Consider the following 21,779-nt stretch of genomic DNA (forward strand, 5'->3'; position numbering starts at 1 on the left):
GCGCGCAGGCGGCCACTTCGTCTCCGCCCCTCGCTACACCCCGTCCCTGAGCCCACGCTGCCCGGGGGAACAGGCAGCCCGGTGCGGTGTTCCCTGATGGAACTGGGTCGGCTGGAGTATCTGCAGGCGCTTGTCACCGAGTTCCAGGTGACCGACAGCACAGGTAACAAACGCCACTGCTCGCTGGCCCTCTCCGTGTCCAGCATTTCCTCACACCCCCAACCCTTTTCCCTTGCAGAGGCCAAGGAGCAGGTACTGGCGAACCTGGCCAACTTCGCCTACGATCCCAGCAACTACGAGTATCTGCGGCAGCTCCAGGTGCTGGACCTGTTCCTGGATATGCTGACCGAGGACAACGAGACCCTGGTGGAGTTTGCCATGGGTAAGGGCAGCCCCGAGCATCCTCCGCTGTCACCGGGGCAGGGACACCGGCCCCGCGCTCCGTTTGGTCCCTAACCCGCCCCAAATGCTCCAAAAACAAACTCACACTGTGCTGATAAAGCCTCATTTAGTGCAGAATGGGAAGGAAATCAGAGGCAGGCGTGTCTTCCATGTCCTTACAGAGCTTAATGAAGACACTATCTGGAAAGGATTTTAGTTTTTTATCCCAAACACTACCTGATTAACCTTTTACTGAAATCTCTCCTGTAGAGATGCAGTCATTAATACATAGATTATTCCATTATACAGGTCCGTTCTGCTATTGGCAGCTGGTATTCTAGAATGCTTACTTGACAATTTTAATAAATCTTTTGAGGAACTGCCTTACCACGATTTTTCATGGTCTGAACATAAGCTAAGGAGCCAGATGCTGTGAGTTGTTCTGTGAGATGATACTAAATGGATTTGATTTTTAAGGTGTGTGGCTGCATCTCGAAGTTTCAAGTTTCAAACATTCTGTGCTTCTTGGCTACTAACTCTGTTACCTCCATTCTCTGGCTTTCTGTAGCACCTGCAATAAACTGCTGGCTTGTGTCTTCCAGTAGGGATGAGTGGGCATTCCTGGAATCATTCTGTGGAAGCAGTTATGTGCAGCAGTAACAGTGCCCTCTAATGACACGCTGGAGGAGTGTGCTCGTGGAAAATCGTCTGAAACAATCAAAAACACGTGGCCTGGGGAATCGTTAAGAATTTTCTATCCATACAGAAGATCTGGATGTTAGAAACAGCATGAGCGGTGAATTTGCATCACCTCAGACACTTTCCTCTTGCCGTTCCAGGTGGTCTTTGCAACCTGTGCTTGGATAAAACAAACAAAGAGTACATCCTGGAGGCCAACGGGGTGGAGCCCATCATCAACTGCCTGTCCAGCTCCAACGAGGAGACCGTGGTGTCGGCCGTGACCACGCTGATGTTCCTGACGACGCCGCGGTCGCGCGCGCAGACCACGGCGCTGCCCGTGGTGGAGTGCATGCTGCGCTTCTCGCTCTCGGCCAACACGCGCCTCAGCAACCTGGCCTCCATCTTCCTGCAGGACTACTGCAGCCCTGCGCAGCTGGAGGAGGCCAGGAGCCTCAGCAGGCACACGGCAGTGGGCATTCCTCTGCCCAAGGACTGAGCAGGGCTGTGGAGAGTGAAGCCTCCTGCTGTTCTCACTTTCTGCTCAGCAGGTCAAGAGCAGCATTAAAGAGGGGAGTTGGTCCCACCAGTGCTGGGGTTAACAAACAGGAAGGAACAGCACTAACACGGCAGCTGGGCCAAGCACCTAGCTAAGCCTGCAAATATTTAAAATAAATCAGGTCATGGCTGCACGTTGGAAAGTGTTTTGCCAAGTGCAGCTCAGCACCCAGCTTGCACAAACAACCCTTCCCAGCAGTGAGGGGTGTTCTGCTCAGGTTATTGGGTGGAATTATGTCCACTCCAGTTCCTGGCTGATTGTGCTACACGTCTCCCCTTCAGTGCCCCTGACAAGTGACACTAAGTGTCAAGTCACTGAAATGTCACAGAAATGCATTCCTCCTGCAGAGAAAGGAGTTTCCCTGCCCTGGCAATTCACAATCTCTCCATCCCTGTGGCACTAGTTATGCCATCCTCTAATCTTGGCACACGTAGCCAGCTACAGAATCACTACATAGGGCAGGCTGTAGCTACTCTATAAATGAAGAAGTGGAAAGTTTGTCTTTTATTACCACTGGTGAGAAAGGTGAAGTAATTAAAAAAAAAAAAAAAAAGGAAGGGGGTCATGGCAGTCCAGCTCATGAGAACAGCTGTCTTGTTAAAGCTTCTGTTAATAAAACATTAACTTAAATGCTGTGTAATCATTTCTCTGTGAGAAGCACACAGGCCAAGAAATCGAAGCCAGCCCTGTCTCTTTTCGTTATCAGCCATGAGGCAAAAGAAAACCCAATAACCAGGGTGGCTAAATAGATAACATTTAAAAGATTTGACTGTTGAACCCAGTGCTTCCTGTCAGACACCCACACTGGGTCTGCTCACGTGTCAGACCCTTCTTCCTCTTTTTCTCTCCCCTCTGCCCCCAGACAGCACAAAACAAACAGGAGTGAGGTTAAACACACACAAAAATCCAACCACAGCTGCTTGTAGTTTATAGTTTCTCTTCTCCAACAGCAAACATCCAAAACACTACAGAGATTAAAAGTGTAGAGCAGTCTTCCAGAAACCCAGAGCGCTGTGTCTGACAGGAGCAGCTCAGTTGATCCCTGCAGTGACAGTGCCTCCTGGGCATGGCAGGGGATGGGCTGGTTGTTTCCTGGCAGTGGGAAGAGCACAGCATCCCCTCCCTGGATTACTGCCTGCGCTTGCTTTCCAGGATGGCCTTCCAGTCGTCGGCCCAGGAGCGCAGGCGCCGGCGCGGGGCCGGCAGCTGGAGGTGCCGGTTGTGGCAGCAGGTGAACAGGATGTGCTCCCAGCTCGGCTTCGGCTCCGCGCCTGTGGGAAGGGGGCAGAGCTGGAATCAGCTGGAATCAGCTCCCCAGCCAGCAGCCAGCCATGGAAATGTTGTTCAAACCTTGGATGGTGTCCTTGTCATCAAACAGCAGGTCAGCAGCCACCACGGTCTTGTCTCGGGTCAGAATAATCCGCTCCACAAACTCGGGTCCCAAGTGTTTCTCTACCCACTTATACTGCAGAGACAAGGAACAGGAGAAAATCCTGCTGTGCTCTCAGTTTGCACATCACTCCTGTCAGACCAGCCCTAATAGAGCAATTTCTTCCCCCTGTAAACCTTATCTGTGTCTAGGAATCCCCACATGGAGACTGGCTGCGGCCCAGGGTGCTGATTAAACCTGTTTGTGTGACAGCCTTCACTCAGAACTGCCCTGGCTGTGCCCAGCTGGGGAGTTTGTGAGAAGCACTGGCTGCTTGCCCAGAGCACATGGGTTGTACCCATCTAAGTCATTCCAGTGATCAAAGTCCCCCCTTCCATTCTCGTACCACAGAGAAAAAGGATTTATTCCAACACTACAGCCTCCTTCTCCACACAGCACTGACCTCTTCTGGGACATCTCAGGCTCCAGACTTAGACTGAAGTAAGTTTTGTTGGTTGGTGGTTCTCCAGAGTAGAATCCCCTGGGAATACCCCATCCCTGTGGGTCACACTACAACGGTTCCTTTGCTGACACAGCTGGTCCCAGCCCAGCTCCAAGAGCCCAGAGCTCACGTGCTCCACAGCAATTCTGGCACCATGTGGCACTTGGAGATTGCCTGTCCTGAGTTACTGCTCTGTGTGTGTGAGAACCTATCCCTCAGACAGGGACTGAGGGAAGCCTGGCCGCTGGAGCAGCTACTGTCTCTAGAAAGGAGTAGCTCCATCTTGGGTAGTATGAAACAGCAAGGCCTTGCAAAAGCAGCATTAAACTCAATAAAAACCATTCTCTCCCACCTTTTCCACGACGCAGTGCTCGTAATTCCGGAGAGGGCTCGTGCAAATGAAGACCTCAGTACTGAAAAGAAACAGCTTTTGTTAGCAGGCAAGTGAAAGTGTGTTAGATCCTGGGAAAGGGCTGCAGGGTGCGAAGTGTCCTTACTCCTGCATGTGGAACATCTCCTGCACAGCTTCTAGGGCTCCTGGAATTGGATCCAAGCTTAGGAAGAAGCCAGGCGACTCATAGACACTGGCTACCTTGGCCTGCAGGAGACAGAGGACCATGAGCAGTGGCTGTGCCCTGTCACAGCACCCTCCAGTCACCCCCTGTGTAACAGCCTGGTGCTTCCCCCCAGCACTGAATTATAAAATGTCTCACCTTTGGGTTCTGAGAGGTCCAGCTTGGGCACACAAGAAGGAGAAGTTACTTTCTGGTGGCTCATGAGGAGGCAGAGCTGCCCCTGGCCCGGCTTGGCTCCCACAACCAGCCCGAACCCACTGCAGTCTCTGTGGGGGCTGAGGGAGGCAGAGCTCCCACCCCACCCCACCCCTTCCCAGCAGGTATCTTTCAGCTGGCTCTGATGAAAACCAAAGGAACAAAGTGGAGGCTTCTCCTCCTCTGTCACATTTGGCTGAGATTAGCTGAGGGCTCAGGAATTCACCGGGGAGGGCACACACAGGCATTGCCCATCAGCCTCCTTCTCCTTCAGAGCAAACAGGGTACAGAGGTGACCATGCCAATGGCCAGGCCAGCACAGCCACACCTGGGGGAACCCCTTCAGCAAGAGGGAGGGATGAGAATGAGAGTGCTGGGAAAGCTCCATGTCTGTTGCTTCTTGATTTTCAACCACCCACTTCAAATATTGTTGAAGGAGCAGGCGGCCTTGGCTCCAGCCTGGATGGAGCTGTTCCCCTGAGGTCATGGGCTGGTGAAAATCTGCTCCAAAGAGTCTGAGACTGCAGCAGGAAGTTCACAGGTGATCCCTGTGCTTCCCCAAGAACTTTTGGCTCTGTGAGAGGCGATCCGTGCACCCCATGAGCCCCATCTGGGCTGGGTGTGAGGGTGCTGTGGGACACTGCTCCCCTCCCAGGCCCAGCACTGGGCTGAGCTCTGTGATCAAAAGGGATTTATCCCTTTTGGGTCTGCACCTGCTCTCGGTGTAAACCTGCCTTCCACACAGGCAGGTGGGATGCCACACCAACCAGACAGGAAATCAATGATAAACAAGTGGTGAAGGAGGTTAGCTTGAAAGGTAGAATCATTTTTAAGTGAGTGTAAATAGAAAAGAAACGAGGTTTCGGGAGGAGTAATGTTATCCCAGGCTAATGTAGCCAAAAATGGGTCCAAAAGGTATTTAATATGATACAGTACAGCGGTATCTTTAATCTCTGAAAGGAAGAGCAGTATTTCCAGGGCAATTTCCAGGTAGGACTGTCCCTTTTCTTCTTAATTTGCTGGTAAGACATTTTCACACTTTTTATTATTAGAAAATTTACTGGTTTGAATCCAGCTCTGGTTAGTTAATTTTAAGAATTGCTCCCTGGTGACTATTCAGTGGCCTGTGTTAAACGAGTGTTTCACAGCAGGTCACAGCTGAGGGGTTTTCCCATTCCTTATCCCACACCCATCATGGCAAAGGACCCACAGCAGCACCAGGGCTGAGGCCCCTTCCAGGCCTAAGTTTCACCTTCAGACAGAGAGGTTAAGCTTCCAGTATCTCTTTACCCTGAGACACACAAATCTTAACTTCCTTGGGGTCACATAGTGAACTTCAGAGGTGGCAAAGCAGCATTATTCCACGAGCATCAAAGTCATATATTCCCATGCCACTGAACAGTTTGGAAAACTTAATTCATGTTTAGTATTCTTCAAAGGCAGGCTGCAGCATTTGCTTAGAAGTATCCAGCTCTTTAGACTCCAGCTGAAGGTCTCCTTGCTCTACACCACCAGTGGAACATCAACAAAAACCCATTTCAATTAAGCAGCAGTGAGGAAGAGTGAGCATTAAGCCAGACTCCCAGATCCTGAAGCTCACTCAGTTATCATCACCTACAAATGCTCATAAATCAACAGCCAGGAAGTTGGGAGCACTGCCTGATTTCACACGCAGATCAGAAGAGGTGAAGCAGCCTGTCTAGGTTCAGACATGGCAATCAGATCTGCCCGGATCTCTGTTTCCATGCAAAGCCTCCCTGATCCCAGCAACAATTCCCTGGAGCTGTTCCAAGGAGACTGAATTACAGACTTGGGGCTCATGTCTGAAAGCTCTTTTATCCTTCAGCAAGACACCAGAAACTGGCAAGTTTCCACCACATCACAAAAAAGTGGCTTTGTTGGAGAAAGAAATTTGTTTTGATGGCTCTTGGAACCAGAAGCCATTTCCTCTCATAAAAAAGTGACTAGAAAAAGAAAGTAAAACCATTTTCTTTCCTCATGTTCATGCCACCAATGCTTTCATTGCATTAGTAAGATGACAATTTGGATACAAAACTGGCGGGACTACATCTGTCCCTATGCTTTCCCATTTGCAGGACTTCAAAATCATTCTATAAATTTTTAGATTTCCACTGGTGGAGATGTTGAATCCTTTTACATTCCCCACTGGTGGGGATGTTGAATCTTTTTCTTGAAACTGCCTGGGGCCAGGAAACGTGGGGACCAATCCCCACCAACAAAATGGCCACACACACAGGAGGGGAGGTAGGCAAGTGCAGTGAAAAACTCTTCAACAAAATAAAATGGATTAGAAGTCCTTCTAAATAAAACGGATTTTCAGTGTGGAATTAATGATCAACTTGCAATCAAAACAGAAACAAAAACAAAGTAATGGCTCAAGTTTCAAGGGGCAGCTGCTCAGCACCAGCTAAGCATGAACACCACTCAGGAAGAGGTGATGCATAAATCATCACCCCAGCACCTCCCAGGCCATGCCAGGAGAATATCCCACACCTTGGAAGTTCATGGACAGACACAGCTGACACCTGCCACAAAGAGACCCCCTGGTGTCCAGCTGACCCCCTGGTGTCCAGCTGATCCCCTCATGTCCAGCTGATTTCCTCATGTCCAGCTGCCCCCCTGGTGTCCAGCTGATCCCCTCATGTCCAGCTGACCCCCTTGGTGTCCAGCTGATCCCCTCATGTCCAGCTGATTTCCTCATGTCCAGCTGCCCCCCTGGTGTCCAGCTGCCTCCCTCATGTCCAGCTGCCCCCCCTTGGTGTCCAGCTGATCCCCTCATGTCCAGCTGATCCCCTGGTGTCCAGCTGATCCCCCTGGTGTCCAGCTGACCCCCTGGTGTCCAGCTGATCCCCTCATGTCCACCTGATCTCCTGGTGTCCAGCTGACCCCCTGGTGTCCAGCTGCCCCCCTGGTGTCCAGCTGATCCCCTGGTGTCCAGCTGCCCCCCTCCTTTCAGCACTGACAAACTGCAGGGTGCATTTCCCTGCATGGCCCCACAAACTGCCCTGTGTGGGCTGCTGGCTCCTGCCAAAGCTTTCCCTACAGCTGGAGCCAAGGAGAGACATTCGACAGGGATTCTCCTGTCCCACAGACACTCTGTAGAGCCACAGCAGAACAAACAAGGACTCTGTTTTTTAATTAATGGATGGAATTTGCATAAACCCCAAAGGAGCCTCACATCTTTTCTTTAAAACTATAAATTTACTGTTCTGCCAAAGATACCTGAACCATCCCAAAGCCCCAGGAGATTACTGAAGGAGACAGACACACAGCACAGATCCATAAAACTTATTTCCTTAGGAAGTCAGGCTAGAACAGTAAGATAAGAGCTTTCTGCCACTGCTGGTGTGCTGGGATCCAAACCAGTTATCTGGTTATTTCATTGCCACACCTAAGGTCTGGGGAGGAACAGGATGAGCATGAACCAAATTAGGGCATGGGGATTCCAGAAATAGAACAAAGGGCAATTTTCTCATAGATCAGATTGTAGTCCTTCCAAAAAAGAAAAAAATAAAAATCATGACCCCTTGAATTACCTGCACCTTTTCTCCTTTTTTTTTTTTTTGTTTTTGTTTTTTTTTTGTTGTTTTTTTGTTTTTTTTGTTTTTTTTTTTTTTTTTTTTTTGTTCACGGGATTCATTTAAGGAATACTCATTTAAACAAAAAATCATGTTTGTTTATGCTATGTAATAGCCAAATTTATGTCTACTGACTATATTTACAGGTTTCTGCTTCCAGGAGCTTTTGACCATCAATAGTCATTGATCTGAACTCGGCAGTTTGGAGCCTGTGGAGATGCTGACTGGATCCAGCACTCCTGCCCCTTACTCTGATGCAGGAGCCCTTACCTCACTATGGAACAGGAGTGAAATGAATGTGGATTGTCATTTCTTAGCAGTAAAAAACTCCAAGGCCCAGTACAGGATCTTAAAATGAGCAATGAACTTCTCTGGGACAGTGTTCAGCACAGCCTGGATCAGCAGTTTCCTTAGAGTCCTGTAAGGAACTAGACTGGCCTGTGGTGACCAGAAGGAAGGATGAAGTCTGGATTCACAATATTTCTAATTTTCTGTTTCATGAAGCCTTAATTTGTGCACTGATAATCAGTGACTTCTTCCAGGACAGCCAGCCCTTTACAGAGGTATATGTGTGTGGGAATTCTGCAATCAAACCATTCACTGAACCATCTTCTTCTTTACCTACTCATGTTCTTGCTCTTGCTTTGCAGCAGAACAATAACTTAAAGCTCCCTGAGCGCTCTGCACACCCTCACACTGCTCCACAGCAGGACAAGAACTATGTCTGTTCTATCTGAGTTAGTACAGAACAAAATCCTGTAGCCATATTCCCTCTGCATGCCCTGACAAGCTGAGTGCACAGCAGGTAAGAGATCAGGAACAGCAGGAGAAAGCTGGTGGAACACCCTCCATCCATGCAAACCGCTGCTATTTTTAATGGTTGCTAATGACTGAATGAGTAACAGAGAGATCTGCAAGACAAAATTACAAATACTGTAAATCCAGACTTCACCCTTCCTTCTGGTCACCACAGGACAGTCGAGGACTCTGTAAGGAAATGGAACAGATGCTGATTCAGACTGTGCTGGACACTTTCCCCAGAAGTTTATTGCTCATTTTAAGATCATGTACTGAGCCCGCTGGCTTTTTACTGCTAAGAAATGACAATTTCATTTCCCTCCTGTCCTACAGAAAAGTGCAGGCTCCTGCCACTGGCTGATAGACAGGAATATGAATCCAGTCAGCATTTCCACAGGCTCCAAACTGCCGGAGTTCTGATCAATGACTATTGATGGTCACAAGTTCCTGGAACTAGGAACCTGTAAATACAGTAAGTAGGCACGAATTCGGTCATTAATTACATAAACAAACACGACTTATTGTTTGAATATTCCTTAAACGAATCCCATCTAGACAAAAAAAAAAACCTGCAGGTAATTTAAGGTTTTTATAAAAATCTCTGTTCCCAGGCTGAGCCTTGCAGAGCCCGGCGGGCAGGGAGGCTGCGCTGGCCCGCACTCACCGCCAGGTCCTCCCGCAGGCTGCGGTACTGCTCCCGCACCGAGAAGCCGCGGCGCTGCTCCAGCTCCACGCGCGGCTCCGCGGGGAAGCGGGCGCGGAACTCCCGCAGCACGGCGCCCTCGAAGTCGGCCAGGACCCCGTCCATGTCCAGCAGCACCCGCAGCGGCGCGGCCGCGCTGCCCATGGCCAGCCCGGAGCGCGCTCCCGCCCGCAGCGCCCCCGGCCCGGCCCGGCCAGCGCGCTCATGCATATGCAGATGTGCACATGAATATGCATGAAGGGGCGGGGCGGAAGGCCTCGAGGGCAGCCCCGCGTGGGAACAGGGCCGGGCTGCGGCGGGAATGCAGCAAAAGCCACCAAGGCCACCCCCGCCACCCTCGGGACCCCGCCAGCTCCCGGCCCCAGGAGAAAGGAGCACAGAGCCGCCTCAGCAGCACGGAGCCATCTTCTGATCCATCGAGGAGCATTAACAAGCTCCCCTGGGCACGAGGCGTGCAAAGGAAATATTAATGTATGGATTAAATTAATATGCTCTCTGTGCAGGGCACGGTGTACATCAGGGAACCCCCTCGGATGGAGGAGCAGTCACAGCAAATCCAGTTCGGTAGGTTCAGCACCCCAGGGCAGGGCTTCTCCAGCAGGGATCTGGAAAGCCAGGGTGCTTTCAGGCTGTCAGGGTGCTTTCTTCCCGGAGAAGGGTGGGAAAAGAACCATAAAACACAGCAGCCCCATAGAGTTGCTCTGCTGTGGCTTATTGGGCAGCAGAGCCCTTCCAGAACAGCACAGAACTTCATGGCTTGGTCCATCTTTAGGGTCTTCTGTTTTTTTTTTTTTTTTTGTTTGTTTGTTTTTTCTTTTTAATGAGGAAAATAAACTTTTCTCAGTTTCCTTCAGGAAAAACAGTGTTTTGGGTAAACCATAATATCTATCAAGCCATATTCCACAGTTCTCTGATCTAGAAGCCAAAAAAGAAGAGATAAGATTTTCTCTTCAGGGGAAGTCAGCATATATGGTGGTGACCTCAAGCCAGGTGTAAGAACTCTCCTCTGTTAGAGCAGGGAAGGTTGGCTGAGACAAGGACAACTGAGAACAAAGCAAAACCAAACCCGTGAAATAAAACCCACACAGGAAACACTGCTTCAAAATTTCTATATTATTTACTTTTAAGCAACAATCCAGCTTTGTGAAATTACAACACACACTTTAAAGGATGAGATTTTCACCTCATGGTCAAGCACCAGCATGATCATGCACAGCATTGAGTCAGTTGTAAAAAAAAATGCCCTGTAATTCTTATTTATATGATCCACTCCACCTTCACTGAATAAAGTCTGAATCAGCCCCTTCCCAGCACTAGGCCAGGTGGCTCTGGTCATCAGCCCTCTATTTGGCACAGACCCTGTGTCAGAGTAGTCCAGTATCAAGATTTCTTTTGTTTTTAAAGGCAGCATGGTGTACATTAACCACTTAATGATTTATATGGCACAGCAGGGCTCAAGGCATTTACCACATGCAGTCAATGAAGACTTTTAGATACCTAAATCCCACATGTGGAGGAAGGGACTGCTCTTGCTGATTGTTTGCTGGCCTGGTTAACCAGGATTCTAGACCCTTGTAAAGCTAAGGGGTTCTAAAAAAAAAAACTCAGTACAAAAACCCTCTAAGCACACTTAGAACCAAGCTACTCTCCTTTGAATTACATTACAATACTTCATAAAGCTTTCCCTCAAGTCTATCACTAGAAAACACTCATGTCACTTCCAGTAGATCTGGGGGAAACACAGGACAGAAGTGGAAAAAAACCCTTTAATTTCAAAAAAAGATGGAGTACATAAAGTGCTTCTTTTTAATGAAAGAAATTTGAGATGTACAGTCAGGCTCAAGTTGTGCAGTTCACAAGCATGGGGGAAAGAAAACAGACACAAGTTCAAAACAGTCAGGAAGGGAAAGGTTTAACCGAGCACTAGGCTGGACTTGCCACCGGGTGGATTTCTCCTGGAGGGTGCAGGTGCTGGTGCTACTGGGCTAGGAACAGGTGCAGCAGGCAGGGACTTTTCTTCACTCTGACCTGGGGCAGCTTCTACATCAGCCTCAGTGTTTTCTAGAAGAAAAGAAGCTTTTAAAGTGTTTGATGTGGATGATGAGAGCCAGATGTTTGGCTGGCTCAGACGGAAGCTCAGCTCCTGTCAGGTTTCTCCAGGGGTACAGACACACTCCAGGGCTGTCACCCACTGGCAGGGCAGACTCAGCCCTCAGAAGTGTTTCTCAGATCCAATCTGAGGCCTTACAGCTCAGTCTCAGCAAGAGCCACATTCAGCCAGCTGCAATTAGGGGACACCAGCAATTCATTTTTTAATGACAAACAGCTTAAGGCATCCACATATAATCAGTCAGTGTTGTGACTGTGGCATTGTCACTCAGGTCTGAGCAGGTGCTGGGAGCCACAGCAGCACCAGCAAGAGCTCAAATTGCATCCCAAATTCCCTAACTGGAGGGAAAAGGATCTGACACACTTCTGAGGCTTCACACAGGACACACCAGGGAACAGCCATGCATGGGGAGGCTCTGATTGTACACTCCCTGGAGAGAACATGATAGTTTATTTTAAATCCTTCTGAGCAAACCACAAGTAAAGACAGGGCCCAGAAGGAATTCTTCACAGGAAGCACTTTAGATACTGGAGCAAACAATGTACCAACTAATTGTTGACAATTGAGTACAGCATCTCACATTTTTACAGATTAGCATGATCAGTTCTGAGCCAAAGGCCCAAATCAGCACCAAGCAGTCCCTGATATTGGGAATGAAGATGAACCTCACTTGTTTTCAACAGATCCCTTTGTTTCCTCTCATGATCACTAATTCTGGGTTGGGAGAATTCAAAGAACTGCTGCACATTCAGCTTAAGCTTCATGATTTAGCAGATCTTGACCAATTTTCCTCTTCCAGCCCTCTCCTTCAAACTGAACAGGCACAACTATCCAATCTCCCCCCACAGAGCAGCCACTGCACCCCTTCATCTTCTCCTTCACCTTCCCTGTGACCTCCACTATAACCCCCTGCTCATCATGTGTCAAAGACTGTACACACAATCCAAGATATGGGGGTATTACCATTGTTTACAGGAAAAAGTAAGTAATTTTCCACCCTCTCCCTGATGACATTCAGTATTTTGCTGGCACCTCCAAACATTTCAAAGAATTTCAAGGGGAAGGACTCGAGGCAGATCCTGGGAGTGCCACAGCACAGAGCTGAACACAAGGCTGCCATGGTTTAGTTTTTGGGGGGTTGTCCCCCTCATCCCCCAGATTCATTCCTTTACACTTGCTTACACAGGGATTATCCTGCCTTTATACCTGCCTGCCTCATTTAGCTGAGTCCTTCTGGCAGTGAGATTTTCCCACCATCAGCACAATTTGACTACTTGAAAAAGGAAATATCACCAACAAAACTGGAGACTTCACTGCTCATTACCTTTTCCATGTCACAGACAAAGGCACTGAATAAAACCACCTCCAGCATCATCTCCCATAGCTCATTTTTGCAACCTGAAAGGTAATTACTAAGTCCTACCCTTTGCCTCCTATTCTTCCTACCCCCAGCAGCAGCTTTCCTCACATCCTGTGTCAATTCTGTTTTTATCCAATGCAAAATGTTATCAGAAACACCAAAACCCAACTTTTGCCCACTGAACTCCCTCTGTATCCATGCTTATAATAATCTCAAAGAACTCCAGCATCTGAGCAGAGTCCCCATGCACTCAGGAATAATCTCCACTAGAGATCCTCTGCTGTGCTGGGTTAACAGCACATTTTAAGCCTGAAGCTCCTGCAGCTGCTGAGTCAGCAAGGGCTGAATGTCCCTGCCTGGGGACAGTCCCAGCACTGTGCAGGGCCCAGGCTCCACCTTCCTGTGGGTCATGTACACTCAGGCACTGCCTCATTCTCCTTGGCTGCTCACATTCATTCAGCTCACACTGCCCCTGAATCACAAAGGAAACAAGAATTTCCAGCACAGGAGGCTTTGGGGGAAGTTTCTGTAGCTCCTTGTGTAGCTGATAAATGTTAGCACTTCCCACATAATCAAGGTAAGTTTGCCAGCCTGATGAGTGAAGTGGTAAAACCAACAGGATCAGATAAAATATTAAAGCTCCTCCCTTCTCAGAAAGGGTCTAATTCCTGAAATAGCTCCCTGCTCAGTGCACTGCAAGCCACTGGGAACTCTGATGCCCAGAAAGGAACTGCAGCTCCCAAAGAGGAAACAAGAACCCTGCTGCAAAATAAATCAGTTCCCACCTGACACATACTTGTCATACATAATACATAATCACATACATAATCAGTCACATAGAGAAAATAATTCCCATATTCAAAAGATTAACCATTTTTTTTAACTACAGAAACCTACTAAGAATCTGGCTGGGCTGTGAAGTTGTCAGCAGACAGCTTTTGCTTGGAGGTGTTCATTGTTCCTTTCCCAGCCCCACAGACAGCCCTGCAAGGCCAGTACAAGTCCAGTGGGATGTTCAGCAGCCTAGGTCTGCCATCCCACAGCAGGAAAATCCAGGGGAGGAGGGACAGACAGTCCACTCAGCTACAATACCCAAAGCAATCAATGCTAGGAATTCATTTTAAAATCCATTAGGATGTTCAGGTATCTGCCACATTTCCAGGAGGCATTAATTTCTACCCCTTCCTAAGTACCATCAGTGAAAGTTTAACATTCAAACCTTTGCCTGCCGTTTTTATTTAATCTTGGCCACCATCAAAAATTTAATTTTCAGTCATGGCCACAACAAGAAACAATCCCAGTTACTTTCCATAACAGTTGCTTTTTAACCACCTCCCAGCACAGCTTCCCCTGACCCTTGATAAGAACCTCCTTCACTGTCACTTGCCAGAAACAAACCAAAAGACAAATACAACACCTGTGAAAATGTGACCTTTTTAAAAAGAAGTCAGGAATACCACTTTGCACTCTGAATTTCAGCCAGCCCTGTTTCTGCTTCCTGGCATCTCAGCCATTCTCACCTCCCTGCTGTTTGTGGGATCTCCTCTGCCCTGTGGGGAGCTGGTTTAAACAAACACCAGGAAAAGCAGCAGAGCCCTCAGAGCAGTTTTCTTCTATTAGCAAACCACATCCTCCTACTCAAGGCATGAACACTGGATGCCTACAGTGCTAATTAAGATCGGACAGACATGGGAAAGAAATCCTAGAGCCTGTACAGTTGGATTAGAAGCAGCCTGCTAGAGAGGATACGCTTATTTTAGGCACAGAGGTAGAAGAAATGTTCTGGAAAAGCTCTCTCCCCTCCCAGCAAGTGTCCTTTCAGGACATGGAGGTGCTAATGGCCCCAGGGATGTCCCACCACTCCAAGGTGTTGAAAGAAGCACTTGGAAAGCAGCAGTCAACACACGAATTCCTGTCATCAGGAAGTCAGATATTCCTAAAGGGGATCTTGCAAAGGAGGCATTTCCAGCCTCAGAGCTAGAAAAAGCACTTCAAGGGGAAATGCCTGTTTACAGGAGATTTACAGTATGCAGATCAACTTCCGTGGCAAAAATCAGCATTTAAAAAGCAGCAGGAAGTCAAGAGCTGGTTAACACAGACACTTGCAGAAGCAGTAGCTGGGTTTGATTCTTCCTGTGAATGTAGAGTTTGCTGTATCAGAGGACAATGGGAAAGAAGCAAACTGCTAAACTAAAGTCAATTATGTTGACTGTCCTATTTAATTATAAGCAACTCTAACAGCTGCCTGGCCTTTCAATCACTGAACTCTTTGCAGGAGTTTCCACCTTACCTTCCAGTACTCAGACAAATCTTGGCACCAACAGCTGCTAGCAAAATAAACCAACAGGACAGTTCTCCTTTTTAGCCTGATGAGCAATAGCATTCCACATTTCCCTCCATGCCCACACTCCAGTGAAGCAGCTGGTCACTTTGGTGATTTGATGGGTTCCAGGGACAACCCCAGGCTGCCTCTCTCCTAGTAAATGACCATTTATGGATCCTACATCTTCTTCTACTGCAAAGCCACCTGCAACAGGCTTTTATTAGAGGAGTCCAAGGAAGTTACTCACCAAAAATGTCACCACCAACATCTCCTCCCTAGAAAAGAGAGAGGAGGAACATGTTACTTCTCATGTTTCATATAGCATTTTCCTATTCCATGGAGTGGATACTCCTCCATGGTGTGACCGTGGTGTCTGGGCACACTGCTCTATGTGGCACTGCATTCTGAGCTACAGGCTCAGGGAGGCACTTTTGGAACAGCAACAGGCTCTGAGGGACAGATCCCCGCAGGCTCTGAGGGACAGAGCCCAGCAGATTCTGAGGGACAGATCCCAAATGGTTCTGAGGGACAGATCCCAACAGGCTCTGAGGGACAGATCCCCACAGGCTCTGAGGGACAGATCCTAAATGGCTCTGAGGGACAGAGCCCAACAGGCTCTGAGGGACAGATCCCCACAGGCTCTGAGGGACAGATCCCAGCAGATTCTGTGGGACAGATCCTGACAGGCTCTGAGGGACAGATCCCAGCAGATTCTGAGGGACAGATCCCAAATGGCTCTGAGGGACAGATCCCAAATGGTTCTGAGGGACAGATCCCCACAGGCTCTGAGGGACAGATCCCAGCAGGCTCTGAGGGACAGATCCCAGCAGGCTCTGAGGGACAGATCCCAAATGGCTCTGAGGGACAGATCCCAGCAGATTCTGAGGGACAGATCCCAGCAGATTCTGAGGGACAGATCCCGACAGGCTCTGAGGGACAGATCCCAGCAGATTCTGAGGAACAGATCCCGACAGGCTCTGAGGGACAGATCCCAGCAGGCTCTGAGGGACAGAACCCAAATGGCTCTGAGGGACAGAGCCCAGAGTGGCACAGTGGGCTCTACACTCATAATTCTGCAGACTGAAATCGTGGATTTGTAAGCACCATTTCTTAAGAGACTGACTTATAATTTAACCAGTTCTTTATTTGCCTAACATACTTCTAGAAGTTGAAACAGATATTGGAGTAATCCTGATGACACACGGCACATTTGTTACTCCCACAGTGAAGGGCAGAGGTGGGTAAGAACACTTTATTGAACAGAGCATCCCAAATCAAGTAGCATTGACAGGATCCAGAATATTCCCACTGCCCAGCAGGAAGGGCAAAAATTTACACCAACAGCAACAAGCAAGAGTGGAGCATCCTCTGCTTTCTACTGAGCAACTCTTTGCATTTATCTGTTGGCAAGGCCAAGAGCATGTGTTCTTTCCCGGGTATTTAACTTCATTTGTGAAACACAGATCAGCTTTTTTCCCCTGATGAAGCTTCCTTCACTACATAACAGTTCAACATTCTTTAAATGCTGAATGTGTTTGCAGGCTGCAGCTTGACACAAAGATAGGAATTCTCCCAGCAGCAGCCAAGGCTCTCCAATGGTATCAGATTTATCAACTTTCATAGATCTAACATTGCTAATTACACAGTGAAACTGCAGAAATTGGGATTAAAAAAAAAGCACAGAAACTGACACAAATGTATCACCTTAAGTCTCCAGCTGTTTGCACCCGAATTAATGCATAAAAGTAAAGTATTCCACATGGGAAGAATCTGTTTGCAAAGCTAACCACAGTATTTAAAACATTTTAGGAAGAATTAGACTAAGCAGTTAAATTTAAAGCTGAAAATATATCACAGAAAATAAATTCCTTTATATTTGAAACAAGAGTCGCTAAATTGAAACAAGACATTTTTTATAACAAAGAACAGTTTTGTGACTTAAAGCTACACCTAGTAACAAAAATGGATTGTGATGCTTGATATGAATTACCAAAATAAAACCTAAGATAAAAGATGTCTGCTACAACGTTTCAGATAATTATTTATCTACCCAGTTCTTATTAGGAAACCTAAGGCTGGAGAGTTTTAAATAAGATTTATTTTTTCCACTTTGTTCATGCAAATACAGGCTATCCTACATTCCTAGGGATCTAAGTTCAGACAAATTGCTGGTTTTTTACTGAATTTACTGTATTTCAAAAGAACCCTGTTTTCCCCATTAAATATAATTACACATCAGGCAAATTTTACTTAACACCACTGATACTATAAATTATGCTCCATATTGCTGCTAGGTAAAGAGTTTATACAGAAAATAACACACCTGATGGTATTATTAAAACAAAAAAAAGTACTAAAACTACTGAGGTAAGAATTTGCTGGGATGTGAACCCAGGTTTGTTGTCAGACCCACACAGAGTCTGCTGTAGTAACTGTTGTTTGTGAGATGTTTAAACCCACAATCACACACAGAGTTAAATTAGATTTCACATCACTTCATTACTGTCTCAGCAATGAGATGGGTTAAGAGCTCTACAAAGTGGTCCTTGTGAAAAATCCAGCCCTTTCTTTCTCAGCATACTGGAAGAGAATCAGATGGAAAGGGGAGCCTTCATGAAAAAAACAAATTTGAGGAAAGGATTCAAATCCTACAATGCTTCCAACTGTGTGAACATCCGTGATAAATCAATCCCACACAGAGTGTGAATTGTCCATTATCAGGCTCTTTTGTAGTCAAGTACTGACCTTGGGATCTACATAGTCTCCACAGTTTGCTTCAGTTGAGTTTGTTCTTTGTGGTCCAGAGGATTCACAGCTGTCTCTGGTTTCACCTGGCTTAGCCCCTACAACCAGAGATTGAGTCTAATCAGGTTCCAAGATAAACTTAATGTGAAAGCAATCATAAATAGTCACAGGTTTGGGTACTTTGGGAGAGGTTTTTCTTTGAAATTAGGGCTTTACCAATCTAAAAAGTCCTGGTCCTTTAGATAATACCTCACAAATTATTGTCTTACAGCAGCACCCCATGCAGTGAGAGTGTCATTTAAACAGATTGAGTTTGGGGTCCCAAGGCCCCCCATACTGGCAGAAAGGGAAGCTTAAATCCAGCTGTGAGAACATGAGGCTAAACTGCCTCTGAATAATCAAGAGCAAGCAGGGCTATTCCAAACAGTAAGGCTCAAGTCCACTTGTGTGACTGAACTTGGAGAAACTGCATTGAAAATACAATTCTCTGCTTACCACATGCCTACCACTCGCATAAAATAAACCCTTCTGGAAGAAATTAATGAGAAATAAACAATTCTCTGCAAGCAGACATCATTTATAACCCCAAAGTACCAAGAAGGAAGGGAACTCTGGTTTCCACACCAGCCACCAGCAGCATCAGGCTGAGCCACGAAATGAATGAATGCCCATCAGCAGATGTGGAAACAAAGCACTACAGCCTCACCTGCTTTAGCCCAGGAAGGGGGGTTCTCCTCAGGAGTTCCAAAGATGCTGGATGCCATTTTGTTCCTCCTCACGGGCTGTTCCTGGGGCTCATCAAAGCCCAGGGAGAAGTTGGAGCCGCCGCCGGGAGGACGCAGCACTCTGTGGAGAGAGGCAGCTTCACACCCTGTGCCAGCCCCAGCTGCACTCCAGCACATCACCTCAACCATCCAGGTAAGCTCCTGCCACAATTCCAGCCTGGCACTGCATCTCCACTGCTCTTCAGTGGCACTTACAAAAATAAAACACTCTCGTGCTCTGCTTGTGCCCTTGCTCCAGCCAGTATCACGCCAAGGGCTGCTCCCACCACTCTGAGCCAAATCAAAAATAAAAATAACTATGTGGGCATGTCAAATTCCAGCTTTTTTAAGAGTACCCTGGGAAGGTTCATAATCATCAAACTGGCTGCACAGCAAAGACTGAAGCTTGAACCAAAGGACTGGTTGCACCACTGATGGCTGGGTGCTGCAGCCTTTATTTAGATTTGTTTCCTCAGGAAAAAACCCTCAAGTCTACAGCATGCTGCTGGTCTAGAAGCAAAAGTTGAAATTAAACAGCTTGGAGTTGACTATTATTAGGAGAGACACGTGTACAAAGCTCCAGATATGTAACCTAAATCTAACAATCTGCTCTTAGACACAAAAGAAGCCTGCTCAGTACTTCAAGAGCTTGATTGCAGTCTGCTTTCCAACCTGCAGAACCCAACCAAAATCAACAGCTGCAACAAAATAAATCTTGAAACATAAACTCCTCCTCATCTTATTTTCATAAGCAGGAGATCTTTTGTTAGCTGGAGAAGCCAGACAAGAGCCAGGAGAACAAAACTGTGTGTGAGAACTTTCAAAACTCCCAGGGATGTGAGGACACCAACAGAACCTGGGGCTTCTTGGGCTTTCAAGACCTCCAGTGCTCCAAAATTAACACCAGGGCAAACAGGATGATGCACACTTCTTCTTCTTCTTAACAAATAATTTAATAAATCAAAGTTAGAAAATGAAGCAGTACTCAGCCTGTTAATGCTCCAAACCTGGGAATTCAACACAAAGAGCATGTCCAATTGTACAACTCACATCCCGGGAGAATTTGTGTCTGTTACATTCCAGTCCACAGAGCTCAAACATCCCAACGGCAAGGGAGAGTCCTAAAGGTGTGTGACATGGATATTTACTGTTACATAACCAGAAAAATACTTTTCCTAATAAAATTCTTTTTCTAAGGATTACTAATGTTCAGCTGCTGAAGGGAGGATCCCAGCACACTGGAGATCATGTTTTATTGTGACTTGTTTTGTCTCCTTTCTGAATCAAGATGCCCATGTAATGGTCTTGAATTACTCCTTTATATTTTTTTCTCTGAGGAAATGTATAGAAGGTTTATTTTTGTGGTTATAGCTGTTGCAGTCAGTAATCTGAAGAACAGTCTGTTCAAAGCAGGGCTTGTTCCCAAACCTTAGATCCCCTCTTTTCAGCACAGCAGTGAAACCAGTACTCTCTTAAGGGCACCACAGTTTCCACTGACAGCCTTAATGACATTAACAGAATAGGCAACTGAAGGGGGAAAAATATCCATCACTCAAACTGTTAAAAATGAATAATCAATCCCTTTTAGCAGCCTCAGGTAAAGGCTGACAGATTTTATTAGAAGCCTCTCACAGCCTCGAAATGCTGTAATCTGCTTTATGAAAGCCACATTTGACACTTGAAGCAATGAAATGCTGTTAAAATTCCACCTGATACCCAGTGATGTCCACCGAAAATCCACCCACACTCCAGGAAGAGCTCTGGCAAAAGGAAACAAGCTCTGTAAAGATTTTTTTTTTTTCACTTTAAAAATCACCCTGGAACGCCAAAAGGGAACAGGAAGCATCCGCTTTGTCAGGCCAACACCTTACTGAAAAAAGCCACGACAGCGTGGAAAACGACACGATCCTCTCCAGCTGTGACTGCCGAGAGCGCGGGTGCCCGGCCCAGCGCGGTGCATCTCCTCCAGACCAACCTGCCAAGTTTTCTTTGTTTGCAGACAGGCTCCGCTTCGCCCCCGCCCCTTCCAGCCGCGGGTCGCCCCCGGGAGCGGGGCCGCGGCCCGAGGGAACGGGCGGCCCCGGCCCCGAGCACCGGCAGCTCGCGGACCGAACGGGCACGAACCGCCCCACGGCAGAGCGGGCGGGCAGGGGGGCCGGGCAGCGCAGACAATGGAGCCCGCCCGGCCCCACCCAGCCCGCGGCGGCTTCGCGGGGCCGAGGGGCGCGGGGGCCGCGGCGATGGGGGGAGACAGGCGGCGGAGGGGCGCGGTGCCCCCCGCCCCCGCGCCGTGGCTGCGCGGCGAGGCGGGGAGTCGCCTCCCTTCTTTGTTCGGCGGCGGCGGCGGGGCCGCACCGAGCGGCCCGGGCGGGTCTCGGCAGCTCCCGCACCTCCCTCCCCCGGGCACGGCGCGGCCCCGGGATGCCCCCGCAGCCCATTCGGGTGGGCGCGGCCGCCCCCGCCTCCGGCCAGCCCGCCCGGCAGAGGCCGGGAGGAACCACATGCCGACAGCCCCGGCCTGGCCGGAGCCCCCGCCCCGGCACCGCGCCCCAGCACCGCTCCGGACACGCCTTCCCCGGGACCCCCAGCCCCACCGCCCTCTGGGTCCCAGCGGCCCTCGAGGCCCCCGCAGACCTGGAGCTGTTCCTGCCATTGGGGTCCATGCCCGAGAACGTGGCCGTGGTGGTCATGGCGGAGGGATCGGAGCAAGGGAAGGGCTCTGTACAGTGACGGTCCCGGGGACAGAGCTGCTCCTGCCCACCGCCCCTGCCGCTACCGGTGACAACTGCGGCCGCCGCCCGCACCGCCCCAACTTTTATAGACACCGCAAGCCTTGCCCAGCTTCGGCCTTCTCATTGGGCGGTTCAAACGCAGTCGCGCGTTCTTATTGGACAGCGCCCTGCCATTCTCCCACTTGCCCCGCCTCTCTGTCTATTCCGAGGCGCCTTGCCTCACCGCTAAAAACCCATTGGTGAAGCACTACGTCTGCTCTGCGGTGATTGGCTGTGGGCTGTGGCACTTGCTGTTGGTGATTGGCGGAAGAGCCGTCGTTCATCGCCGGCGAGCTGTGATTGGCTCAGCCGCACCTGAGGCCAGACAAAAGTCCCCGCGGCGCTGC

At 48.5% G+C, this 21,779-nt stretch overlaps 3 protein-coding genes across 3 annotated transcripts; 1 reads left to right on the plus strand and 2 right to left on the minus strand.

Moving 5' to 3' along the window:
• Positions 1 to 1,751, plus strand: ARMC7 (armadillo repeat containing 7). The gene is made up of 3 exons (XM_063175795.1): positions 1 to 163; positions 239 to 382; positions 1,221 to 1,751. Exons 1-3 carry the CDS (start codon positions 97 to 99, stop codon positions 1,556 to 1,558), a joined length of 549 nt encoding a protein of 182 aa, XP_063031865.1. The 5' UTR covers positions 1 to 96; the 3' UTR covers positions 1,559 to 1,751.
• Positions 1,752 to 2,523: 772 nt separating this feature from the next.
• NT5C (5', 3'-nucleotidase, cytosolic) lies at positions 2,524 to 9,528 on the minus strand. The gene is made up of 5 exons (XM_063175794.1): positions 9,321 to 9,528; positions 3,987 to 4,087; positions 3,842 to 3,902; positions 2,969 to 3,083; positions 2,524 to 2,889 (listed from the first exon to the last, which is right to left on the minus strand). Exons 1-5 carry the CDS (start codon positions 9,501 to 9,503, stop codon positions 2,747 to 2,749), a joined length of 603 nt encoding a protein of 200 aa, XP_063031864.1. The 5' UTR covers positions 9,504 to 9,528; the 3' UTR covers positions 2,524 to 2,746.
• A 929-nt stretch (positions 9,529 to 10,457) lies between these two features.
• On the minus strand, positions 10,458 to 21,458 carry JPT1 (Jupiter microtubule associated homolog 1). Its single transcript, XM_063175472.1, has 5 exons — positions 21,296 to 21,458; positions 18,604 to 18,743; positions 17,898 to 17,995; positions 15,400 to 15,427; positions 10,458 to 11,420 (listed from the first exon to the last, which is right to left on the minus strand). The coding sequence occupies exons 1-5, from the start codon at positions 21,349 to 21,351 to the stop codon at positions 11,272 to 11,274; spliced, it is 471 nt and encodes a 156-aa protein (XP_063031542.1). The 5' UTR covers positions 21,352 to 21,458; the 3' UTR covers positions 10,458 to 11,271.
• Positions 21,459 to 21,779: the final 321 nt, after the last annotated feature.

This window comes from Melospiza melodia, chromosome 24 (assembly GCF_035770615.1).
Source record: "Melospiza melodia melodia isolate bMelMel2 chromosome 24, bMelMel2.pri, whole genome shotgun sequence".
Taxonomy (NCBI): Eukaryota; Metazoa; Chordata; class Aves; order Passeriformes; family Passerellidae; genus Melospiza; species Melospiza melodia.